Genomic DNA, 23,679 nt, shown 5'->3' with positions numbered 1-23,679 from the left:
AGGAAGAAACATAAGGTGATTCTAGTTTGAGTTTTGTGAAAACGAACTTTAGAGCCCATTAGACATAGAGATGTCACATATTCCCACAATTAGCTATACGAGACATAGCAAACCTAGATACGAATCTAGGATACATACTTTGTTTATTATGAATGTCATATTATTGTATGTATGGATGTGTGTGATTGCGTAGAATAGTATACCTTTAGATAAGATTATCGTTTCTTGTCTCTAAGCACAAGTGGTTGTGCCCGAATAATACTTAGAGTATAGGGTCTTAGAATCTATTGACGAACCGAACGATGAGATCATGGTTCAAGTGGGAGTAGTCAATAGAGGTTCAAGGATACGAATTCAAACAAACCATAGGCGAACAAGAAATAAACTTAAAAGATGAGATCTTTTAAGGAGTAATACTAAGATTTAACAAATCATTACGCAAACCCACATAAAATTTTACGTAATAAATCATGAATGGTTATGCTAGAGTTCACAGTAACGCAACTTGATCAATTACGTAATAAGTCCCAAAAAAGAATTTTGAATAAAGCATACCCAGATTAAGACACCTCTTGAGCCCTTGTTCATCGATGATGGGTCATGCCAAAGCATGGTGCCATCTTTTACCTCAGGACAATACGAGTAGATCTATGAAGAGGTTTACATGTCTAAATGGTTATTCTCAACGAGTCAGCAAAAAGGGTTTTGGATTTCGGGGCTAAAGGACGATTTAACATTTAAATGTTAAATTCGTTAACCAAGAATCATAGGAGTATGATCAGTAAGAAGTTACTCACCTAGGACGACGAATTAAGGGCAGTGCCAAAGTACGCTTAATTTCGAAGGAATGGGATCTTGGAATTATATTATTCTTAGGGGACAACGAATATAGAATAATATAGGCAAATTAAGAAAATTGTCAGGATAACAAGTTTAATTACTTTCGCATTTCTTACATGTAGTTTAATTATGACAAACAACAACATCTTCAACCTTTATACCGTACTGGAAAAGTTGAATGATACCAACTTTGTTCAATGGGAAAGAAATCTGAGAAAGGTTCTTGGAGCAAGAGCAGAAGTATTGGACACTCCAATCCCCGTGCTTTCAGAAACCTCTTCTGATGAAGAGCGTAAGCAAGTAGACGCTATTCGAAGGAAGTCAGCGCCAGTAACCAGTCTAAAACTAATGTCCATGGAAAAGAAATATCAAGATATGTTCGTTGACATGGAAGCATACACCATCATTGGACGACTCAGAGATGTGTTTGGAACACAATGTCGAATGGAGAGATTTAGAATCACAATGGTGACACTGGAAAAACGACTTGAGATAGGGAAATCCTTTCGTCACCATGTTTCGGAGATGATTGATCACTTCAAAGACATGGAATGGATGAGATCTCTTATGCCAGTCGAAATGGCGGTTGACCTCATCCTGAATTCACTAGATGAAAGTTATCAGGATGTAGTAACAGACTTTGAAGATAATTTGGCCAGGTTTCCTTTGAAAGTCTGCTCGCAATTCTGGAAGTAGCTGAAAGAAAGATCAGCATACCTGAAACTGCAGAAGAAATTCTAAGTGTTCAGGAGAATGAAAATACGGGAACAGAAGACGTTAGAAGAAGGAGACGATCTGGCAAAAGAATGGGCAAGAAGGTACCAAAACCTAGAACCATCTGATGTGACATGAAAATGTCACATTTGGAGAGCCTAACATAGACTAATTAGTCATTTTCGAGTATTATCAATAATATTTTATGTGTTTTTCTTGTTAGGAATCATTTTTGGAGACAAACATGTAAATCGGAATAAAGGGAACGAATTGTCACTATCATTTCATGTACCGAAAATGAGAGAAAAAGACTTCAAGCAAATCAAATGACAAGTATAGTCAATGACGAGTCCGGCGGTGAAAACGGTATTCAATTCGGAGTTCGGACGGGGAAGATATGGAAGAAAGAAGTCCGAGGGTATTCTAGTCCTTTGCGAGAATTTGGAGATGTAGAGACAAGGCTGGAGGCATTCTCTTGGTTCCTAAATCAAAGCCCAAGAGCCCAAAGAAGAATGACAAGGAAGAGTTTATGAGCACTCTCTCTTTATGGATCCAAGTCAACAAAGTCTAAATGAATTGACTAAGTCAATGGACCCTAGGGTTTTAGTAGTGTATTCTACTATTCATCACCATCATCATTCAACAACCAAGAAGGGACAGAGAGGAAAGTTTAGGGTTTTCTAAGGAGGGCTCTAAGTTGTTTGTGTTTGAGGGTTTTGAAGAGGGAAAGAGAGAGGAGGTGCCGACCAAGCTTTGGCCGACCAAAGCTTGGCCGGCTCGTGCACAAGAGTACACGGGACAGCAGCTCGAGCTCCATTGGAGCTGCACGAAATAGCCATTAATGGCAGCTCGGGCTGCTCAATATGTCCACGGGATGCACTCAATAGCAAGGGACAACCGCGATCTAGCTTGGGGAAGCTCGGATGTGCTTGATTTGGCCGGAAACTCCACTTTTCTTGGCCGGGATTCCACCATCCTTGATCGGATTTTTCGTGTTTTTCCGGCAACTTTCTTGATTCAAAATCATAGGGCTTTTACTCCCCATGTCTTGATCTATCTTCCCATGTAGTTTGATTTGATTTTGGGTGAAAAATCTTTAGAGAGAGAAAGCTTGGTGAAGCTTTAATGGTGGATGTTCTTGAGATGGACAAGATGATGATGGGTGCTATGGGGAAATCTGATTTTTTACTCGGGGACACCCAAAGTTCACTATTAAAGGGAAATCCAGGAAATTGCTACGGGGAGATCGACTACACTTAGAGACTCATTTTTCTCGACGAACCTAGCCTCGAACCACATCGAAAGAGGGGGATTTCTCATCATCTTCTTTTCATTTATCACTCACTAACCATGTTAGCTAAATCAAGTGTATCGATTATATGAGATGAAATGTGATAAATTCGTGATTATGTTTAATATGATTTGATGTTTTGATTATGAGTTGATGTTCATTTGATTCGATTATCGTTTCGATCGTATTTTCATGTGTCTTGTCAAGCACTTCGCATAGTTAATAGATGAAACGAAGTATTCGATATCGAAAGTAGTCTAAGTCATAATTTCATGTGTCTTGTCATGCACTTCACATAGTTAGGCGACTAAACGACACTTTCAACGACTCGGCATTAACCGATTTAGGACGTTTGTTTGACTAAGTATGATCTCCGGATATACGTAGTACTTATAGACATCACTTTAGGAGTCGAACATTGATTGTATTTGACACATGACATCGGACAATACGTAGTTGTAGGTTTATCATTATAGATTCCCGGATTTCGATACATGAACTCTCGTATTCGGATACTCTTGAAGTATGATTTCAATGTGATGATTGACTTATTATTTGTTTACATGTGAGTTTAATTGACTTCGTCTAGTTGTATAAACTAGAAGCCTCGACCGTAATCGTCCATTGACACAAAGTTTGATAATGCGTACTTAGTTTGATAATCGATACTTAGTGACGTTTGATCGGTTATACTTAGTTTGACGTATTATACTTATTAGTGTCATACTTGTTCATTTTCAATTCATTAGATAATGTGTGTAAGTTTGATAGTCGATGCTTAGTGACGTTTGATCGGTTATGCTTAGTTAGACACATGATGCTTAGGATTGTCAATGTGGGTGAAGTTAGTTATATTTTCATGCGAATAGATACATAGTATTTATCATAGTCGATCTTGTGGATCGAAGTATCCGTCTCAATTAACTTTTGTCCGAATCAACTCTTATCGTCTCCCGACTCTTGTTCCTCCGACTCTTCTCTCGAATCTCTCTCACCCGTTTACTTTTGATTATTAGTTAGTTTATTTGCTTTATTCTTTTGTTTCTCAATCAATCATCAAAACCCCCCCATGTTATCTTGTTTCTTTTCCGTTTTTGTCTAAGTTAGCTTTTAATATCTAGACCGAGGGATAAGACCCTTCGGTATCCAAGCTACCTTCCTATCCTTGGATCGATCCCGGCTTTGACGGATTACTATTTGATACCTCCGCTTGGGTGTGCAACCTTTTCGGGTGCATCAAGTTTTTGGCGCCGCTGCCGGGGATAGGTTTAGTAGTTAGGATAGCGTTTCTTGTTTTGTTCATTAGTCTTGTGTTATTTGCTTCTTAGACGTTTTTGTTTTGTTCGTTTTTGTACTTTCTTAATTTCATTTTCTTTTAGGTACCATTATAAGAAAAGAGCCAAAAAGAGACATAAAAACGAAGGAAAAGGAACGAATCGAGAGGCTAAAGAGGAAAGACGAACGAAACGAGAGGAGCACTCGATAGTATCACATTCCATCTCATCCTTTTTTACTTGTGTGTGATTGTTTAGTTCTTTAAGTGTTAGCTCCCATTTTGTGATCGTGTGTTAGTATCCTTGAACATTGTGAGATCTTGGCAAGTTGGTCATTTGATGAGAATGACGTTATGCGAACCCTTTCCAACACTAGTCGACCATCTACAAGTCAGGACTACTCAATTTTATATAGGAATGTTACGACTAGTGATAGGAATAGGCGAGTTGAGTCTGACCGACCTAGGATGACCATGGGTGAATATCGACGGATGTATGGAGTCGGTCAGACTCGTCATGAACATGGTTTTAGGGATTATGAGCATGAGGGTAATCAACCCCGTAAGAGTCTTCGAGACTATCGACAAGAATTTGGGATGACCACACCTTCATGTATGAATTTGTCATTTGATGAGGACCGTAGTTCTATTAGTATTGATCGACCACGTCGAAGTCTTCGTGACTATCGACAAGCATAAATGAACGGTTCATTTAGTGATGACAATTCCCGACTCGATGATTCCACTCAAAGAGTCGAGTCCAGGTATCTACATGAAGGTAGTGGAGAAAGGACCATGGAGACCATTAGCCCGGTTTGTGCTCTTTGTGCGAGCTTAGACCATTTGACCGACTATTGTCCCATGATCCGTGTTCCGCGAGAGTCTTCGTCTAGTTATACTCATGTGCCTTATTACGAGGAGATGTCTGAAGAGACTCTCCAATTAGTTTTAGAGTATCAAACTAGATTCAATCGAGAAATAAAAGAGATCACGGAATGGATTATCAATATTGTTGATAGAATCGAGTCGGAGCCTATCATCGACGAGGAAGGGGTTTGCGCATCCCAAACTCAAGAGGAGACTATGAATGATGGTGAGGGTAATACACCTAACTCTAGTCTTAAGTTAAATGTCGAAGAAGCTCCTGATAGACCCTTTGAGATTGAATTGACCGATGACCCTCATTGCTCACTCCCTCAACCATTGTCATCTCACCATAATAAGACTACACTAGATTTTGATGTTAAGGATGATAGCTCTACGAGCAAACATGGGAATCACACAATGTTGAACTTTCCAATCTTTAGCACTTGTGATTATTTGGATGGGTTATGTAGAATGGAAGGTGTTAGGCCTGACTTTGGGGCTCCAGATGCCTTTAAGGGTGTCGATAACATAGTAGTTGAAGAGATAGCGGATAGCCTGTTGGATTATTTACCTAAGGAAATTATGGACCTTGACTTGGTCCCCGAGCTTATTGCCTTACCCTTAGAGTCTAGTTCGACCTTCCACATGATCTCAGACTCGGTTGTTGACCCCTTCTGGGACACTTCGGACGTCTTTCCTAGCATGTCTAGGGACTTAGTGGATGTTTTATCCAATAAGCTTGAGTTTGACTTTTTGCCTTCGACTGACCTCCTCTCACTTCACTTCTATGTCGATCCTTTTGACGACTTCTTAGTCGTCGCCCCTAGCATTCATGCTAACTTAGTGGACCGTGCATCCACTAAGTTTGGGGATGGCCTCTTTTCGGTTTTCGTCTCACGCGCACTTCTTTGGTTTAATATTTTTGTGAGACGATTACCATTTGTATATAGTTTTCTTTGGGTTGATCCCCAAATCTTCCGTTTGTTACTTTATGATCGTTAGCCGATTAAGATGGGCCTTGATGTTTGTGGGTAACATCTCTGGAAACCCTCCGCGAGACATAACTCGTGCTCTTGTGTGAAAACAAGAGAATCAAAGGCTAATTGCATAGCTCAATGCAATCGTGTATACCCGCGTTAGTGGTAGACTTTATATGGTCATGTTTCTATGTGCTTCATTCTTATGATATTTGTTGATATTTTAGGAGCATTTCTTATATGTTTTACTTCTAAGGCGTGGTTTGTTCCAAGTTTGGGGATGGCGCGAGCTCGACATCAACTTGGAACCTCTTTATACATGAGCCTTGGTAGTATCATCCTTTATCTCCTTCGGTTATGGTAATATCTCTCCACTCTTCTCTTTAAATTGATGTGCCTCTTTATCTTTTGGTGAGTGTATGCTTAGAACATTGAGGACAATGTTAGTTTTAAGTTTGGGGATGCGGGATATGACCATAACCAATGCATAACCATGGGTTTCAAAGACAAAAGGGTTCAAATTAGCCAAAATTTAAATTTTTTTTAACATTTTGAGTAGATTTGCATGTGATTGCAGTGATAGTTTTAAGAATGTTGATGCATATGTATCGAGTTGATGGGTTTTGTGATTGCTAATGGTCTTTGCATGAAAGTCGAGTCTTTGAGTGTTTGTGTTATACTATGGGAGTAACATCTTAGTGAAGAAGAAACATCTCTAAGAAACCTAGAGTAGTCATTAGTGGAGACTTAACCCATGTGAGAGCTCAAAGCCTAAATTGTCCTTCGAGTGTACTCTTCCGCGCTAACTCCGAGTAGAATGAAGAGCTACTCAACCTCGTAACTATTAAAAGAGCTCATTTGATCTCGTGTGCTCAACTTTCTTAGCCACTAGGAGTGATATTAGGATAGCGAATTAACCTCGCCCTTGTAGTCCATGAAACCCAATAAGAGTGTCAACTAGAGGAAGGCGGATACTCCATCACCATCTATCATCTTATATCTCGAGAATGAAGACATGAGAAGAAAATAATGAAGAATGTCAAAGCAAGTATGAAATGGAAAAAGTTGATTGCAAGAATATAGTATTGTGGGAGTTATGTTTGTTTTATGTGATTTTGTGTTATGAAAAAAAAAAGTGAAAAAAAAGTGTAAAAGTGAAAAAAAGAAAAAAAAAAAAGAAAAAAAGAAAAAAAAAAAAAAGAAAGAAGAAATAAAGTGGTTCATGAGTATGTTTGAGCATGTGTTAGCTCTTTTTGTGTGTAATGTGAGTGTACATATGTGTTGATGTTTGTGTTTATGAATAAGTATTCGAAGCAAGAAACGAATGTGGAAATGCTTAAGAGGTTCTATCATGAAGAGGTCGACATTCTCGGGAATCCACCATCATTAATCCATCTCTAGTATCCGCTAAACTTTAGAAGGCATTTTTAGAGGGTAGAATGGGTGAGAAGGGTGAGTGAGCTTCCCACTCTATTTAGTAGCTAATTCCTTTTCGTAGATCATTCATTCCAAAATGTTGTCCTCACCCCTTTTTATGTGCTGAGTCCATGTTAGTGATCACACTCACACATACGAGCGAACCATTCTTGAGTGATTTCATATTTGGAGTGTATGTCCGTGAGGCCGAAGTCGAGGCGAAATGTACTAATCTAGGAATCAAGGTTTTGTGGCTTCGGAACATAGATGTTGCTCATTATGGTACGACACTTGCATTTTAGGGTAAGATCATTAGTGAAGAGACCTTTAGCTTTCACATGATCTTATTTACTTGATTCATTATGTGTTGACATGCTTAAACCCTTTACTATATGAATCATGCTTATCTATGATTTCGATGTTAGACCCTTGTGTATTTGAAACCACGATGTTTGGGGGTGTCATCTATGGAAACCCTCACGAGACGACACTCGTCCTCTAGGGGTAACCTAGAGGTTTAAAGGCTTGTTGCATATGCTAAATGCAACCGGGATGCCTCCGAAAGTGAGTTAGGCTTTTATTTTGTTTTATTTGCTCGAGGACTAGCAATGTTTAAGTTTGGGGATCTTGATGTGACATGAAAATGTCACATTTGGAGAGCCTAACATAGACTAATTAGTCATTTTCGAGTATTATCAATAATATTTTATGTGTTTTTCTTGTTAGGAATCATTTTTGGAGACAAACATGTAAATCGGAATAAAGGGAACGAATTGTCACTATCATTTCATGTACCGAAAATGAAAGAAAAGGACTTCAAGCAAATCAAATGACAAGTATAGTCAATGACGAGTCCGGCGGTGAAAACGGTATTCAATTCGGAGTTCGGACGGGGAAGATATGGAAGAAAGAAGTCCGAGGGTATTCTAGTCCTTTGCGAGAATTTGGAGATGTAGAGACAAGGATGGAGGCACTCTCTTGGTTCCTAAATCAAAGCCCAAGAGCCCAAAGAAGAATGACAAGGAAGAGTTTATGAGCACTCTCTCTTTATGGATCCAAGTCAACAAAGTCTAAATGAATTGACTAAGTCAATGGACCCTAGGGTTTTAGTAGTGTATTCTACTATTCATCATCATCATCATTCAACAACCAAGAAGGGAGAGAGAGGAAAGTTTAGGGTTTTCTAAGGAGGGCTCTAAGTTGTTTGTGTTTGAGGGTTTTGAAGAGGGAAAGAGAGAGGAGGTGCCGACCAAGCTTTGGCCGACCAAAGCTTGGCCGGCTCGTGCACAAGAGTACACGGGACAACAGCCCGAGCTCCATTGGAGCTGCACGAAATAGCCATTAATGGCAGCTCGGGCTGCTCAATATGTGCACGGGATGCACTCAATAGCAAGGGACAACCGCGATCTAGCTTGGGGAAGCTCGGATGTGCTTGATTTGGCCGGAAACTCCACTTTTCTTGGCCGGGATTCCACCATCCTTGACCGGATTTTTCGTGTTTTTCCGGCAACTTTCTTGATTCAAAATCATAGGGCTTTTACTCCCCATGTCTTGATCTATCTTCCCATGTAGTTTGATTTGATTTTGGGTGAAAAATCTTTAGAGAGAGAAAGTTTGGTGAAGCTTTAATGGTGGATGTTCTTGAGATGGAGAAGATGATGATGGGTGCTATGGGGAAATCTTATTTTTTACTCGGGGACACCAAGAGTTCACTATTAAAGGGAAATCCAGGAAATTGCTACGGGGAGATCAACTACACTTAGAGACTCATTTTTCTCGACGAACCTAGCCTCGAACCACATCGAAAAAGGGGGATTTCTCATCATCTTCTTTTCATTTATCACTCACTAACCATGTTAGCTAAATCAAGTGTGTCGATTATATGAGATGAAATGTGATAAATTCGTGATTATGTTTAATATGATTTGATGTTTTGATTATGAGTTGATGTTCATTTGATTCGATTATCGTTTCGATCGTATTTTCATGTGTCTAGTCAAGCACTTCGCATAGTTAATAGATGAAACGAAGTATTCGATATCGGTAGTAGTCTAAGTCATAATTTCATGTGTCTTGTCATGCACTTCACATAGTTAGGCGACTAAACGACACTTTCGACGACTCGGCATTAACCGATTTAGGACGTTTGTTTGACTAAGTATGATCTCCGGATATACGTAGTACTTATAGACATCACTTTAGGAGTCGAACATTGATTGTATTTGACACATTACATCGGACAATACGTAGTTGTAGGTTTATCATTATAAATTCCCGAATTTCGATACATGAACTCTCGTATTCGGATACTCTTGAAGTATGATTTGAATGTGATGATTGACTTATTATTTGTTTACATGTGAGTTTAATTTACTTCGTCTAGTTGTATAAACTAGAAGCCTCGACCGTAATCGTCCATTGACACAAAGTTTGATAATGCGTACTTAGTTTGATAATCGATACTTAGTGACGTTTGATCGGTTATACTTAGTTTGACGTATTATACTTATTAGTGTGATACTTGTTCATTTTCAATTCATTAGATAATGTGTGTAAGTTTGATAGTCGATGCTTAGTGACGTTTGATCGGTTATGCTTAGTTAGACACATGATGCTTAGGATTGTCAATGTGGGTGAAGTTAGTTATATTTTCATGCGAATAGATACATAGTATTTATCATAGTCGATCTTGTGGATCGAAGTATCCGTCTCAATTAACTTTTGTCCGAATCAACTCTTACCGTCTCCCGACTCTTGTTCCTCCGACTCTTCTCTCGAATCTCTCTCACCCGTTTACTTTTGATTATTAGTTAGTTTATTTGCTTTATTCTTTTGTTTCTCAATCAATCATCAAACCCCCCCCCCATGTTATCTTGTTTCTTTTCCGTTTTTGTCTAAGTTAGCTTTTAATATCTAGACCGAGGGATAAGACCCTTCGGTATCCAAGCTACCTTCCTATTCTTGGATCGATCCCGGCTTTGTCGGATTACTATTTGATACCTCCGCTTGGGTGTGCAACCTTTTTGGGTGCATCACCATCCTTCCTAACCAAAGATGTCTAGTATGCGGTAATACATCTCATATCCGGATAAGAGATTGCCCGCGATACTTGGAAGAATTAAACAACGAAATTGGAAGTTCCGGACAAGGTAAAAATCATTAAAAGTTGATTCAATTAAATACTATTTCCTCAAGGTATGTGATACCTAAAAGACTCTTATCATTATGAATGACAGGAGCAAGTGGGAGCTGAGTATTTATTGAAGAGGAGATGAACCTGTCAAAAGCTAAGAAGGCAAGAGTTGCTGGAAAAGCTCAAGAAGGATCATAGACTCAATAGGCATTACTTTAAATCAGTTTTAGTATTCTTTTAGAACATTGACTCTGTAATGAGATTATGGGAGTGAATAAGATATTTGGAATTTTATGATGTTCTTAAAAGAGCCTATTTAACTTTTAAAGAATTATATCGAGCGATCCGACTTAGTCATTCTAATCTAGTCAAATAAACTTGTAAGAGCATGAATGAAACTAAAGTTGTTTGGTCACGTATCTCTCAACAACAGTTAATCATGGTTTGGACAAATAAATTTGACAAGATCTCTTATGACAAAACAGAGGTCAGTTAATCGTAGAAACTCATGTTAGACATAAAAACCTACGATTAATGTGACTAGAATGGACTAAGACCTAGATTTGGAAAAGTTTTAGAAACAAATCCTAAATCAAGAAAAGGATCGAAGTGACTAAAGAATATGATGAGATCATAAGTTCGAAAGTCAACAATCTTCCAAAAGCATAAAAGTCTAATACGAATCTGCCAACCCGCTAAAACCTAAAATAAGCTATAGTGAATAATTGAGTCCATACGAATATGGATTTTTTAGATAGAGTTCTAAAAACTAGTCATTTATTCAAATGTCTACAGCATGATAGACAAAAGTTCTTCAAAAGGAAGAACGGGGTTTTCTCACAAATCATCGAAACACAACGGGATTGTTGCTCTCGATGGTGTCTTAATTGAAAGGAAGGGTCCTTCAAAGAAGACAAGTGGGAGGAAAATATTCGAATAAAATTCGATAAAAGCAACAAAAGGGAGTAAGGAGTTACTCGCCTTAATATGGATGTCGCCTTGGGAATAAGGGACCAATCGCCTAGAAACTTCTTAAGGAGTTAAGAAAGTTTGTCAAATTTGCTCAAAAACCCCGAATGAGTCTTGGGAAGATTCAAACAGACTATAGTGGAACCACTCTGAAATTGGACCAGAAATCTAAAGAGATAAGAGTAAGAATGGTTAAGTCTAGTTCGACAAGAAGGTAAGTGGGAGTGAAACAAGCTAGTTTCAAGTCCTGTATGTACGAGACATACTCGAAAGGACAATAGACGAGGGTAAATTAATTATGGGCATCGAAATCTATGGCGATAGATCAAAAGATGATAAAGACCCGTTCAAAAGGAGTTTTGAAGAGATCTGAATAGAAGATCTCTTAGAGAGAGATTCTACCCATCTCCCATGATAAACTGTCAAGCAAATTCGGAACTTGGAAATTCTAATAAGCGAAAACAAACACGAGAGAGACACTTATGTTTCAAAACATAAGAACGATCATGAGATGATTGTTGTTTACCCGAAGATCTGAGAAATACTTAGAGTACAAAAGATGTTGTCACCCATACAAGTCAGTAGATTGAAGAAAGTCATAAATGTAATCTTCCGAAAATAAAGATAGGAATCTTTTAGGAAGGGCAAACAGATGGAAAAGAGTTTTTCATGCTGGGAGTCGGTACTAACTCTACTAGATAAGAAGATAAAATTAGAACTTGGGAAGTACTGATTTCAGTGGGAGAAACTGATATTATCATAAAAGCTTACGAAGGCGTTCGGAAGCAAGATAATGACAAAGCGAAGTTAAAATGAAACTAAACTGTCACCTTAGAACGATCATGGAGATGAACGAATCTAAGGGATTAGGATCAAGGTATAAGTATCCTAAGAAGACTTGTAAAATTGAGAACGTAAAGGGGTTTACGCGGGTGCTCAAATTTTACAGACTGTTGTTATCCGAAATAAACTTAGTTTATTTCGTCATCTAAATTATGGTTTAGAATTTAGACGACAGTTCAAAATGATGGAGTGTTTTAAGTAGGTTTATTAGATACGTAATCTAATGAAAGAAACCCTACTAAGTGAACATGGAAGCACACCATCATCCTATCCCTAGTCCAGGTCATTAATTGGACAAAAATGACTTAAGAAGACTAGCATGAGTGATTGACAAGATAGCGTTGTTTCTTGGGCTATGGGAATAGGAGTATTCGAAGGTCAACTTCATGGGTGTATAGATGATACACTGGAAACCCACCAAATGAGAGTACTTCAAGAGTTGAAGTTGTGAGCTGTCATAACTCTCATTTAAGCAAATTGGAGAGATTCCTCAAAACATGAGTACTCACTCATTTTATGGAAGGAATGTCGAACTTTAGTACCGTTAAACGCCAGCCGTAAAAAGTGGTTATAAAGGCGGATTACTAGGGGAGACAGGATAGACATGAAATTGAGTGGGAGTACAAGAATGGAATATGTTTTCCTGAGTAAAATCAGGAAAAAGTATCTCCAGGCTACTTGATGAGAAACAACTGAAAAATGCATGGCCGTGCTCAAACGGATTAAGAGTTAATCGTTTGAATTGGAAGTTGTTCTCAGGATCAAGAGAGTCTGATATATATGACATATCAGATGAGATACGAAAAACATGGGAATCGAGCATTGCATTTGTTCTAAGTACAAGTGGGAGACTGAAGGATATATTGCCTCGATCTAAAGGAATGGTATCCTGCCGAAGGAGTGTCCTTCGACCAAGGTTGCAATGCGTACGATTTGGCGAATAGGATCTTAATGACCTTACTCGGAAGATCATTAGTCCGGTCCAATTAGGGACCGTAATGCTTAACTAGAAGCCAACTACGATCGTCGGATAACTTCGGTGATCCGCGGCTAACATAGACCAGATCCTACAAGGGTTACACATAAGAGTAATGATTTGAACGGAGAGAATTGACTAGAAAGATAATGGCAAATAAGTGGATTGGATCCATTATTGGTAAGCCCAATTAGTTCGGAGGAGTCTGAAGAAAGATAAACATGTCCGGGCCCGAAAGGGAGGCCCGGAAAGGCTTTATGTGGGCCGGCCATGTGATGGCCGACCAAGGCAAGGGTCGGCCATTACATGGCCGGTCAGGCCCTAAGTGGGCCGGCCAAGGAAGCCCATAATGCTCTATGTTGGCCGGCCACTCAAGGGAACCCTAAAGAGGGTAATTTTGGAAGTTACCTTATAATTAGGTTTTAGGAATCCGAGAAGAAGCTGCAGAAAGTTTTTCGAACACTCAACCGTCACATCATCGAAACCAAGCAACCAGGTAAGTTCCTTTTAACTCTTTCTGTCTCTCTCTCTCCTGATTATTGTATCTCTCGCTCTTATTTGGGTCTTTCTTTCTCTTCTTCTCCCTGCTTTAGTTTCCTCTTCTCTCTCCTGGTTTTTTTTGTCGTTGAGTTATTACTTCTCTCTCTAGAATGGGAACAGACGTCACCGGAGCTCGAGAGTAGTCTGAGCTGGTGGTGACCTTCCCCCAATCCCCTTGCATGCAACATTATCATGAGTTATTGGCGCCTCCTGGTTCTTGTCCTTCTTGTTTTTTCTTCCCCGTTTCATCTCCCCCTTTTATACACCTTAATTTTTATGAGTCTTTCCCATCTCCTCTTCCATTTTCATTCCCAAATCTCTTTCTGTTTTCACATGGCTTTACAGTCCACTTTATCCTCTCGTGGAAGACTTTATATTAGGTTTTCCAAACTTTCCACTCGTCCAGAGCTTCAACCAATTAATCAGGGTTTCGTAGCTAGATGGTGTAATCCCTACGAAGCTTCTCTTAACTTTATCAAGAGCTTACTTTACCCTCGTTCTCGCTTTTTTCGTGACTGCGACTTTGCACTCACCCAAGGTCCTATCAGTACCTTTTTAATCAAACCCAAGAGTCTCTTTGTTCTTAACGCTCTTAATTTCGGTAGGCCATGGATTCTTAGGAAAATGTTGTTGGTTCTGAAGCAAGTGGACTTCCCTTTGAACGAAAGTACAGACGATTTGTTTTTTGAGCCAATGTGGTGTACTCTCTACAAGATCCCACAGGCGATTCAAAACAAGGATGACCTAGATGCTATTTTCGAATGTATGGGGAAGATCATTCAGATCAAACCTAGGAATCTCGGTTGCATTAACAATCCTGTGATCAGAGTTCATTTTTTATATGATGTTCGATCTCTTTTGTTAGCAGTGATAAACCCTATCTTCCAAGACACTGTTACCGAAATCAAGCTTAGTTATAAAAAATTTCCTGGAGCTATTTGTCAAAACTGTCGTATTATTGAGCACCCTTTGAATCGTTGTCCTTCTCCTCTTCAGTATTACTACTCAGGTGAAGATGAACAAACTGACTCTGATCCCATGGATGATACCATGGATGATACTATCATCATCTCTCCAGATCCAGTTGAACCTTTGTTGTTAGCCCCTCCATCCTCTCCAGTTCATCATCCTATTTTACCTCAACCTATTCCTCCTCATCTTTTATTTAATCCTTCTGGTAAGAGGATTAGGGAGCAGTCCAGTCATCATTCGATTAGCTCTTCAGAGTTTTCAGAGGAAGACAACCAGAATCAGGGTATGTTTGCTGATAACCAGGAGACCCAGTTACTCCTAGAGGAGTCTATGTTATTATCTCGTAGTTTGGATATTTTGGTGCAAGGGGAAGACGGGGAAGGGGCTCCCCCACCAGACAAGACTTCTTAGGTCCTGGTTCTAGTTCTGTTTGTTTGTGTCGTTTTTTTCTTTTTTCTCGTTCTTTTTGTCTCTGTTTTAGTCCTGCTTAGGGTTGCAGGTTAGTCTCTTAGTTGTTCTAGATTATCTTGTGTGTTTTTGCTCTGGTACCAGTCGCCAAGGAGTACTGCCTTAGGCGTTTTGATCCCCCTTTCTTTAGGCCTTGGTCTGTGAAGTGGGGATCCCTTTTGGCTCGTTGGCAACTAGTACCAGATAGTGGCTTTTGGTTTAGTTGTATTTGCTCTTGTTGTTGGTGGTATGTACTTAGTTATCTATTAGTCTCCTTTTAGTTTACTTTGGTGTCCTGTTTCTTTTAGACAGTTGTTCTTTTGTTTTGGGCCTTGCTGGTTTCTTTCCTGTCGTGGTGGCCTTTAGACGTAGTTTCTGTGGTGCCTGTAGATTTAGTTTTTATCCTGTGGTGGTGGCCTTTAGATTTAGTCTTAGGTGGGGCCTTTAGAATTAGTATGGACAGTTCGAGACCAGATTTGTCCATATTAGCTTGGAATATTAGGGGTTGTGGGCAATTCTTAAACCGCAAACATCTTTATAGGTTGATTACCTCGCATAAACCCGACTTTATATTCCTCTCTGAAACCAAGAGTAATAAAACTCAACTTAATAAAATACTACCTTTGCATGCAGACTATAACCATTTTCTCGTGGAGCCTAAGAACAAAGCTGGTGGGCTTGTCTTGTCCTGGAATAATGCTTACACTGTTACTATTTTATACGAGGACGATCATATTATCCATGCTAAATGTACCCATAATAGTAATAGAAGCACCTTTATTCTAACGGGCTTCTACGGAAGCCCATATAGTAAGAATAGAATGGAACCTTGGGATAAACTTAGTAATCAAACCACGGAGGGTATGAACCCCTGGGTGCTCATAGGTGACTTGAACACCATCCTTCACCCTTCGGAGAAGGAAGGGGGCAAAGAGGAGATGCCTTCTTATGTTAATAAAATCAAACTAGCCATTAATAAGTTAGGTCTCAGAGATGCGGGTTTTCGTGGTAACACTTTTACTTGGACCAACAAACATTTTAGGGGCGGCCTCATTAAGGAGAGACTGGACAGAGCTCTCACTAATCATAATTGGCTCATGGATTTCCCTTCCACCCTTGTTACTCACCTGCCTGGTGTAGGGTCGGACCACATTCCTATCCTCCTGACCACTGACACCACTTCTAATTTGGGCAAGAGACCTTTTAAATTTATACGGACTTGGATGTCTCACCCAGATTGTGGTAATTTCATTCGTGATCACTGGCCGAGCACCTCTATTCCGATCCAACCGAAGCTCAACCAGCTTGCGGTTAATCTGGCTAAGTGGAATAAAACGGTTTTTGGTCATCTTGATCACAGGATTCGGATTCTCACTGAGGCTCTCCAAAACACAGTTAATTCGGACCATTATCATGATCTCAATAATCAACTGGAGGAAGCTTATAATCAACAGGAGAGCCTCTGGAAAGAAAAATCTCGTAATGAGAATATCCAATTAGGTGATCGTAACACGAAATTTTTCCATGCTAAAGCTATTCATCGTAATCGGAAAAATAGAATCTCTACCATTAAAGACAATCAGGGTTCATGGTTGCAAGAAGCCTCTGATATAGCCAATCTCTTCACTCTTAATCTTCAAACTATATCCACTTCCAATGGGTCTGGTATCTCTGAGGAATTACTTGAACTATTTGTTAGTCAAATCACCAATGATCAAAATACCATTCTTACCAACAAACCATCCGAACTTGAAATTCACAACTCTGTCAAGTCCCTTAAAACGGATTCGGCTCCAGGACCGGATGGTTTCCCTCCTCACTTCTATAAGACGAATTGGGACACTGTCAAAGAGGATCTTATTGTCTTAGTGTCTGAATTCTTTCTTCATGCTACTCTTCCCGAGCAGGTTAATCATACCCATATATGCCTGATCCCCAAAACCAAATCTCCTCAGACGTCTTCGGACTACAGACCTATTAGCCTCATGAATACTACTTATAAAATCATTACTAAAATTCTGGCAAACCGTCTCAAAAGTATTCTTCCGAATATCATTTCCCCTTTTCAGGCGGCCTATGTTCCAGGTAGGCAAATTACCGATAATGTGATTATTAGTCAGGAAATTACTCACTCTTTTAAGCGTACTAAGTGTTCGAAGAGTTACTTCGCTCTTAAACTCGATATGTCCAAAGCTTTCGATCGTATCGAGTGGCAATTTCTTAAGGCTATTATGAGTCAGCTGGGCTTTTCTCCTCACTGGATCAATCTCATTCATACCTGTATTTCTTCCTCCACCATGGCGGTCCTTATCAACGGACGTCCCGGTCCAACTTTTAATGTCAGCAGGGGAGTCCGACAAGGTGATCCCCTCTCTCCCTTCCTGTTCACCTTAGTCATGGAAGGCCTTAGTCGCCTTCTTGAAACCAAGGACTTGGCTGTCCCTTTCAGTGGTTTTCCTATCCCGCGTACCAGCATCAATCTCAAACATCTTCTTTTTACCGACGATTGTATTATCTTTGGGCAAAATTCTCTGGATAACATTTCTGCCCTTCAGCACATCCTGGATATTTTCTGCTCTTCTTCAGGCCAAATGATTAATTTTGACAAATCTACTATCTTCTTTTCGAAAAATACTCATCCGAAGTTCAAGCGTATCATTACTCGTAATTTGAAAGTTCACCAATCCTCAAATCTTGATAAATATCTTGGTACTCATCTTTTCATAGGAGCTAATAAGCAGAAAGTTTTTTCTTCTTTGGTCAATCAAATTCAGAATAAGTTGTCCAAATGGCAAACCTTTCTTCTTTCCCAAGCTGGCCGCTCTATTGTCATCAACACAATAGCTGCGGCTGTTCCCCGATACCAAATACAATGCTTTGCCATTCCTAAAGGTATAAGTAATCGCATTGAAGCTCTTCAAAGAGCTTTCTGGTGGGGAAAACCCAAATCCATTCACACCATTAACTGGTCAGCCATTTGTCTTCCGAAAAAATTGGGAGGTCTTGGTTTTCATTATCCTATACTAGATAACCAAGCGTTTCTGTGTAAACTTGTCTAGCGTCTCACTAAGAATCCTAATTCTCCTTGGGCCTCTATTCTCAAAGCCAAATATTTCAACAAAGATCACAAACCTAAGTCGGCAAAAAACCATCACTCGTGGCTTTGGAAATCCATATCCAATCATGTTGACAAAGTTTCTAATTTGACCTTTTGGGATATTAATAGAGGTACGAATATTAATATTTGGCAGGACTACTGGGTTCCCAATCACCCTCCCCCTTTGACCAACAGAACCAATAGTGACCTGACTAAAGTACATCAACTTATTAGGAATAATCAATGGGATACCAATATTTTACACCAATGCTTTAACCGTGATATTTGCAATGCTATTTTAAGTATTAATATACAGGATCAGTAGGATGACATAGCGAGATGGTCACTTACAAAATCGGGTAAGTTCACTATCAAATCCATGTACTATTATCTACGTACAGAGAACTATAATTACGATGTGAAAGAATGGGCTTTTATTTGGTACTTGCCAATTTTACCCAGAATCAAACTATTCCTCTGGAAATGTTGTACAAACAGTTTACCTGTTAGAGATAAAATTGGAAACTATATCGGGTATATTTATCAATGTGAATTCTGTCAGAATCCAGAAACTATGATTCATGTCCTTCTACATTGTGATTTAGCTAAGGTGATTTGGATGCACTTCAACATTATTGCGAGTAATATCAATAATCTAGTAGATTGGATCATCTCATGGAAAGATATAGACAATCACATTAGCAGTCGTTTTGCTATTATCTTGTGGCATATATGGAAAGCACGATGTGATAAATGCTTTGAATCTAAAGATCCGGTCCCGATGAAGATCATAGATGACATCACAAGTAGTACCATCCTGCATTACTCTCAGAATACTTATCAGCAAATTGAAAAAGAAAAGGATTGGGCTCCACCTATCTATCCGTTTGTGAAAATTAATGTGGATGCGTCCTTTATAGCAGTACAGGAGGAGGCAGGGATAGGGTGCATCATGCACAATGACCAGGCAAATTTCCTTGCTGCAGCATCTTTCACTTGTCGAGGTCAGAATGCGGAAGAGTGCGAAAGCAAAGCTATCCTAAAAGCAATTCAATGGGCGCTTAAAAAGAAGATTGAATTCTTGCATATTGAGAGCGACAACCTTCATATAGTTCAAACACTCAACAACGAAACGGTAGACATATCTTGGCAGTCGCAAAACATTGTAGAGAAAGTGCAACAGCTCGAGGCCAATTTCACTCAGGTGTTATATACTCATATCCCCAGAGAAGGTAATCATAAAGCAGACCTATTAGCTAAATGGAGTAGAAGAAATACATGCACTTGGGTGTGGTTGTCTTTATTAGACCTTCCGCAAGAATTGTACTCGTTATTTTAGTTTGCTTGTATTGTACCTCAACAAAAAAAAAAAAAAGTTTGGGTCTAATACCTTTTCTAGGGATTTCTATATATACCTAATTAGACAACCAAAGAGAGAGGGGAATTCAGGTAAGAATTCCAGAGACAGAAAGTAGAGGCAACTCTTACAGAGAAACTGTCAACAGAAAGAGTTTCAGAATATACATCTCAGAGAGAGAGAGAAAGAAAAGGAGTTTTCTCAAGTATCTAGTCAAGAAGAAGGAGTTCTTCATCTCAACCTTCAAGAAGGTCCTAGCTGACTGAAAGGAGGGAGTTCAAGTTATATACTCGGTCTCTCAAGTAGAGGAGCTACACTTGGAGCTCTTATCTTCCGAATACTGGTCGGGATTTAGTTCGTGGGAAAGCGATTAAGAGGTAATCTTCTTTCCATTCTAGCTAGTTTATTGATATGTTCATGTATAGTTCCTCGAAACTAGTGTTAAACATGGAGATGTTTGAGATTCCGCTAACAACACTAGACAATTAGATGTATTAAATACCTCTATAACCCTTCATTGTCCGGTACCGCACGTCTCGGGAAGCTTCCCGAGACGCGGGAATCTCGGACCGGGATGGGATCCCAGTCCGAGTATAGCTGGGAATCCCAGCGCGTCTAGGACGCGACTGGAATCCCAGTCCGTCTTGGTCTAGGACCGAGACATGGACTCGAGAGTCCAGACGCGTCTGGCTCGTCTCGAATATCTCGGACCAAGTAGTCCGAGATAAACTCCACCGAGAGATGGTCAGATGCGTCTAGGACGCGTTCAATCCATCAAGACGCGTCAGGGATGCGTCTCATGGTATCGAGACGCGTCTGTGGAACAGAGACGAGTCCTAGACGCATCCGTTCTACCAGGACTCGTCCTACCCGAGCCAGGACGCGTCTGGGCGGAGGGTCACAACATGTTATGAACATGTTGTCCCTTAGTCCGAGAGATACCCAACCATGTCCATGGGCCAAATTTGGGCTTACGCGAGACTGACCCATGGGTATTTGACCAAGTTTGACTTGGGTCTTTTGGTTTGACTCGGGCTCTTCATGGGCCTCGACTCGAGTGGGAGTTTTCCAATCTTCTTCGATTCCAACTAGATTTTTCCGAAATCGACCCGGGCCATCCGAGGGCCCAAACGGAGTTTTCCTTGAATTGATTTTAGAAATCTTAGAAGCATGTTAGACATAGATTTGTCACAACTTCCCCCACAAATAGAAAACCTAGAAACGAATCTAGGATACATACTTTTTTTTATGATTGTCATATTTTTTATGTATATGTATGTGAATGCGTAGAACAGTATTGTCTTTAGATAAGTAATTGACTCTTGTTTCTAAGCACATAGGAGTATGTGCCTGAATAATACTTAGAGTATAGGGTCGTAGAATCTATTGATGAACCGATCGATGAGATCATGGTTCAAGTGGGAATAATCAATAGAGGTTCAAGGACGTAAATCCATAAGAACCGTAGGCGAACAAGAGGTAACCTAAAAGATTAGAACTTTTAGGGACTATACTTGGAACTAAGTAATTCCTTACGCAAACTCACATAAACTTTACGTAACAAGTCACGAATGGTTATGATAGAGTTCACAGTAACGCAAACTTGATAAATTACGTAAAAGTCCCCAAAAAGAATTTTGAGAAAAGCCTACCCAGATTAAGACACCTGCTGCGCCCTTGTTCATCGATGGTGGGTCTGCCTCCGCAGGGTACCAACTTTTACCTCGGGACAGTACAGTGTTGTATTGGCTCAGGCACTCCTCCTTTGAAGTATAGAGAAGACTTGTCAAAGTTGACTTTTTGTCCAGAGAAGGTTGCATATTGTTCCGTTAACTGTAAAATATCATCGTCCGCAAATAATAAATGTGTAATGCTAGGACTGACTTGATTGATATTATACCCTATAAAGATGTTATGATGAGCATAATGAGAAATTAAGAGAGAGAGAGACAGGGAGGTTAGGATGAATAGGTAGAGTGATAACGGGCACCCTTGCCTAAGGCCTCTAAAGGCTGTAAAATCCCCCACCAATTTCCCATTTACCTGAATTTTGAACTTAGAGGTGGTAATACAGCACATGATTAAACTAAGTATAGTACCATTTAAACCGGAGGTTGCAAGGACTGTCCGAAGGAAATTCTAATTCACTCTATAGTATGCCTTGGACATGCCCATTTTTAGTGAAAAAGCTCATTTTTTGGCCTTAGAAAGGTGCATAGAGTGGAGGAGTTCCTGAGTCACTATAATATTGTCCATAATTTGCCGATCGGGCATCAAAGCGTTTTGAGTCCACATGATACTATCCCCAAGGTAAGGTCGAATTCGATTTGCAATAAGTTTTGTGATTAATTTATACACTGAATTGCAAAGGAAAATCAGCATGAAATATGAGGCCTTACTTGGATTCCTAATCTTGGGAATTAAAGCGATAGTCGTCGAATTTAAAGATGGAACAAAATCACCTGATTGAAAAGTTTCCTGGATGAATATGATCAACTCCTCTCTTATTACGTCCCAATTATGTTAAAAAGAAACACGGTAAGCCATTTGTTCCCGAACTTTAGATGAACCCATCTTCATGACAACATCTTTAATTTCCTCGGCCATATGAACTCTAGAGACGTGGTCCTTTGCTTCCGTCGAGAATACCTTATATGCACTAAGTATCTCAGTCGCTGGTGGACTAACCTGTTCTGCCTGAAATTAATTCTGAAAATAATCTGTTAGTTCCTTTCTAATTCCTTCTTCATTTGATGTTGCATGTCCCGAACTAAGAGTGAGTTGGTGAATTTTATTCTTCTGGCGCCTTGTTGACATGGATAAATAGAAAGCCTTGGTATTTATGTCCCCGTTTTTGACCCACTTCGATTTTGCCCTCTGTTCTTGACTTTTGAAACTCTCCAAATGTAATATTTGTTCCTAAATATTACTTTCTATCTGAAGAGTCTCATCTGTAGGGTCCAGGGTTTGTATATCTTCCAACCGTTTTTTCAAAATAGACCATCTGTTTTTCAATACTTCAAAAGCACGCTTGCTCCATTGTTGTATTGAGTCTTTGACCACTTGTAGTCTTTCATTGAACTGTCCTACACTGTTTTCCCATTTGTCTAGGAAGATTTTTCGGTGATCCTCATGTTTCGTCCAAAACACTTCGAATTTAGAAATTGTTCTCATAACGTTTTCCTGGACCATAAGTTTATGTGATGTAGGAGCATGGTCACTGTTATACCGTGGCAAATGGAAAACTCCAGCCTTTGGGAAGCATAATAACCAAGAAGCATCACATAAGACCTTGTCTAGTCTTTCCCTTGTTAGGTGGTGCAACGTTTTACAGTTCGTCCACGTGTATCCTGTGCCATTAAATTTCAAATCCAATAGGTTTTGCTTACTGAATGAAATTCTGAAAATGTGACAAAAACGGTATATTAGTGGAACCTCCCCATTTGTCATTTCTAGAACTCATTGCATTTAGGTCTCCAATACAACAGTGGGGATTAGTCAAATTACGGATCTTTTAGAGGAGAGTAGTCCAAAAAGGTAGTCTATCTTGCACTCGTGAGGTTGACATAGCATGCACAATAAGATGTATACTATTGGCCGAATACGAATTAACATTAACATCTAATTCATCAGTCCAATGCAATAACAAACCCCCACTGTTACCAGTAGAGGGAATATCAACATAGTTTTTAAGATTAAATTTATTGAAACAAGACAAGACATTATAATTAGATTATCTAGTTTCGGAGAGAAGAACTAGCTGTGGTTTTGTATCCTGGGCCATTAAACACCAGATCCAACAGGTTTTGCTTACCGAATGAAATTTTGAAAATGTGACAAAAACGGTATATTAGTGGAACCTCCCCATTTGTCATCTCTAGAACTCATTACATTTAAGTCTCCGATACAACAATGGAATTAGTCAAATTACAGATCTTTTGGAGGAGAGTAGTCCAAAAAGGTAGTA

The 23,679-nt window shown here is 39.5% G+C and overlaps 2 protein-coding genes and 1 long non-coding RNA gene across 4 annotated transcripts in view; 2 read left to right on the top strand and 1 right to left on the bottom strand.

The window, feature by feature from the left end:
* LOC147567638 (uncharacterized) overlaps positions 1-7,173 on the top strand; it is a 62,830-nt gene extending 55,657 nt beyond the window's left edge. Inside the window, exon 6 of the mRNA XM_086654271.1 lies at positions 6,190-7,173. The gene's annotated coding sequence lies outside the window, so the exon portion shown is untranslated. The remainder of the gene's footprint in view (positions 1-6,189) is intronic.
* The window catches only part of LOC147567637 (uncharacterized), a 185,084-nt gene extending 177,907 nt beyond the window's left edge, over positions 1-7,177 (top strand). The window contains exons 1-2 of one of the 2 annotated variants that reach the window (XM_086654270.1): positions 2,624-3,039; positions 3,193-7,177. In XM_086654270.1, coding sequence (XP_086510396.1) covers positions 4,818-5,987 — 1,170 coding nt within the window. In that variant the 5' untranslated portion in view covers positions 2,624-3,039; positions 3,193-4,817 and the 3' untranslated portion in view covers positions 5,988-7,177. Of the gene's footprint in view, positions 1-2,623 lie in introns of those variants that run through there. The other variant, XM_086654269.1, reaches the window with a different exon arrangement.
* The window catches only part of LOC147567636 (uncharacterized), a 94,154-nt gene extending 84,734 nt beyond the window's left edge, over positions 1-9,420 (bottom strand). The window contains exons 1-2 of the long non-coding RNA XR_015230811.1: positions 9,164-9,420; positions 2,527-2,836 (exon numbers count right to left, since the gene is read on the bottom strand). This is a non-coding gene — a long non-coding RNA (uncharacterized LOC147567636). The remainder of the gene's footprint in view (positions 1-2,526; positions 2,837-9,163) is intronic.
* Positions 9,421-23,679: the final 14,259 nt, after the last annotated feature.

The sequence above is a fragment of the Eschscholzia californica genome, unplaced genomic scaffold, assembly GCF_041429995.1.
Source record: "Eschscholzia californica isolate CP2 unplaced genomic scaffold, dmEscCali1.0.p SCAF_1, whole genome shotgun sequence".
Taxonomy (NCBI): domain Eukaryota; kingdom Viridiplantae; phylum Streptophyta; class Magnoliopsida; order Ranunculales; family Papaveraceae; genus Eschscholzia; species Eschscholzia californica.
Note: the sequence above shows the minus strand (reverse complement) of the source record. Positions and strands in the feature narration are given on the sequence as shown.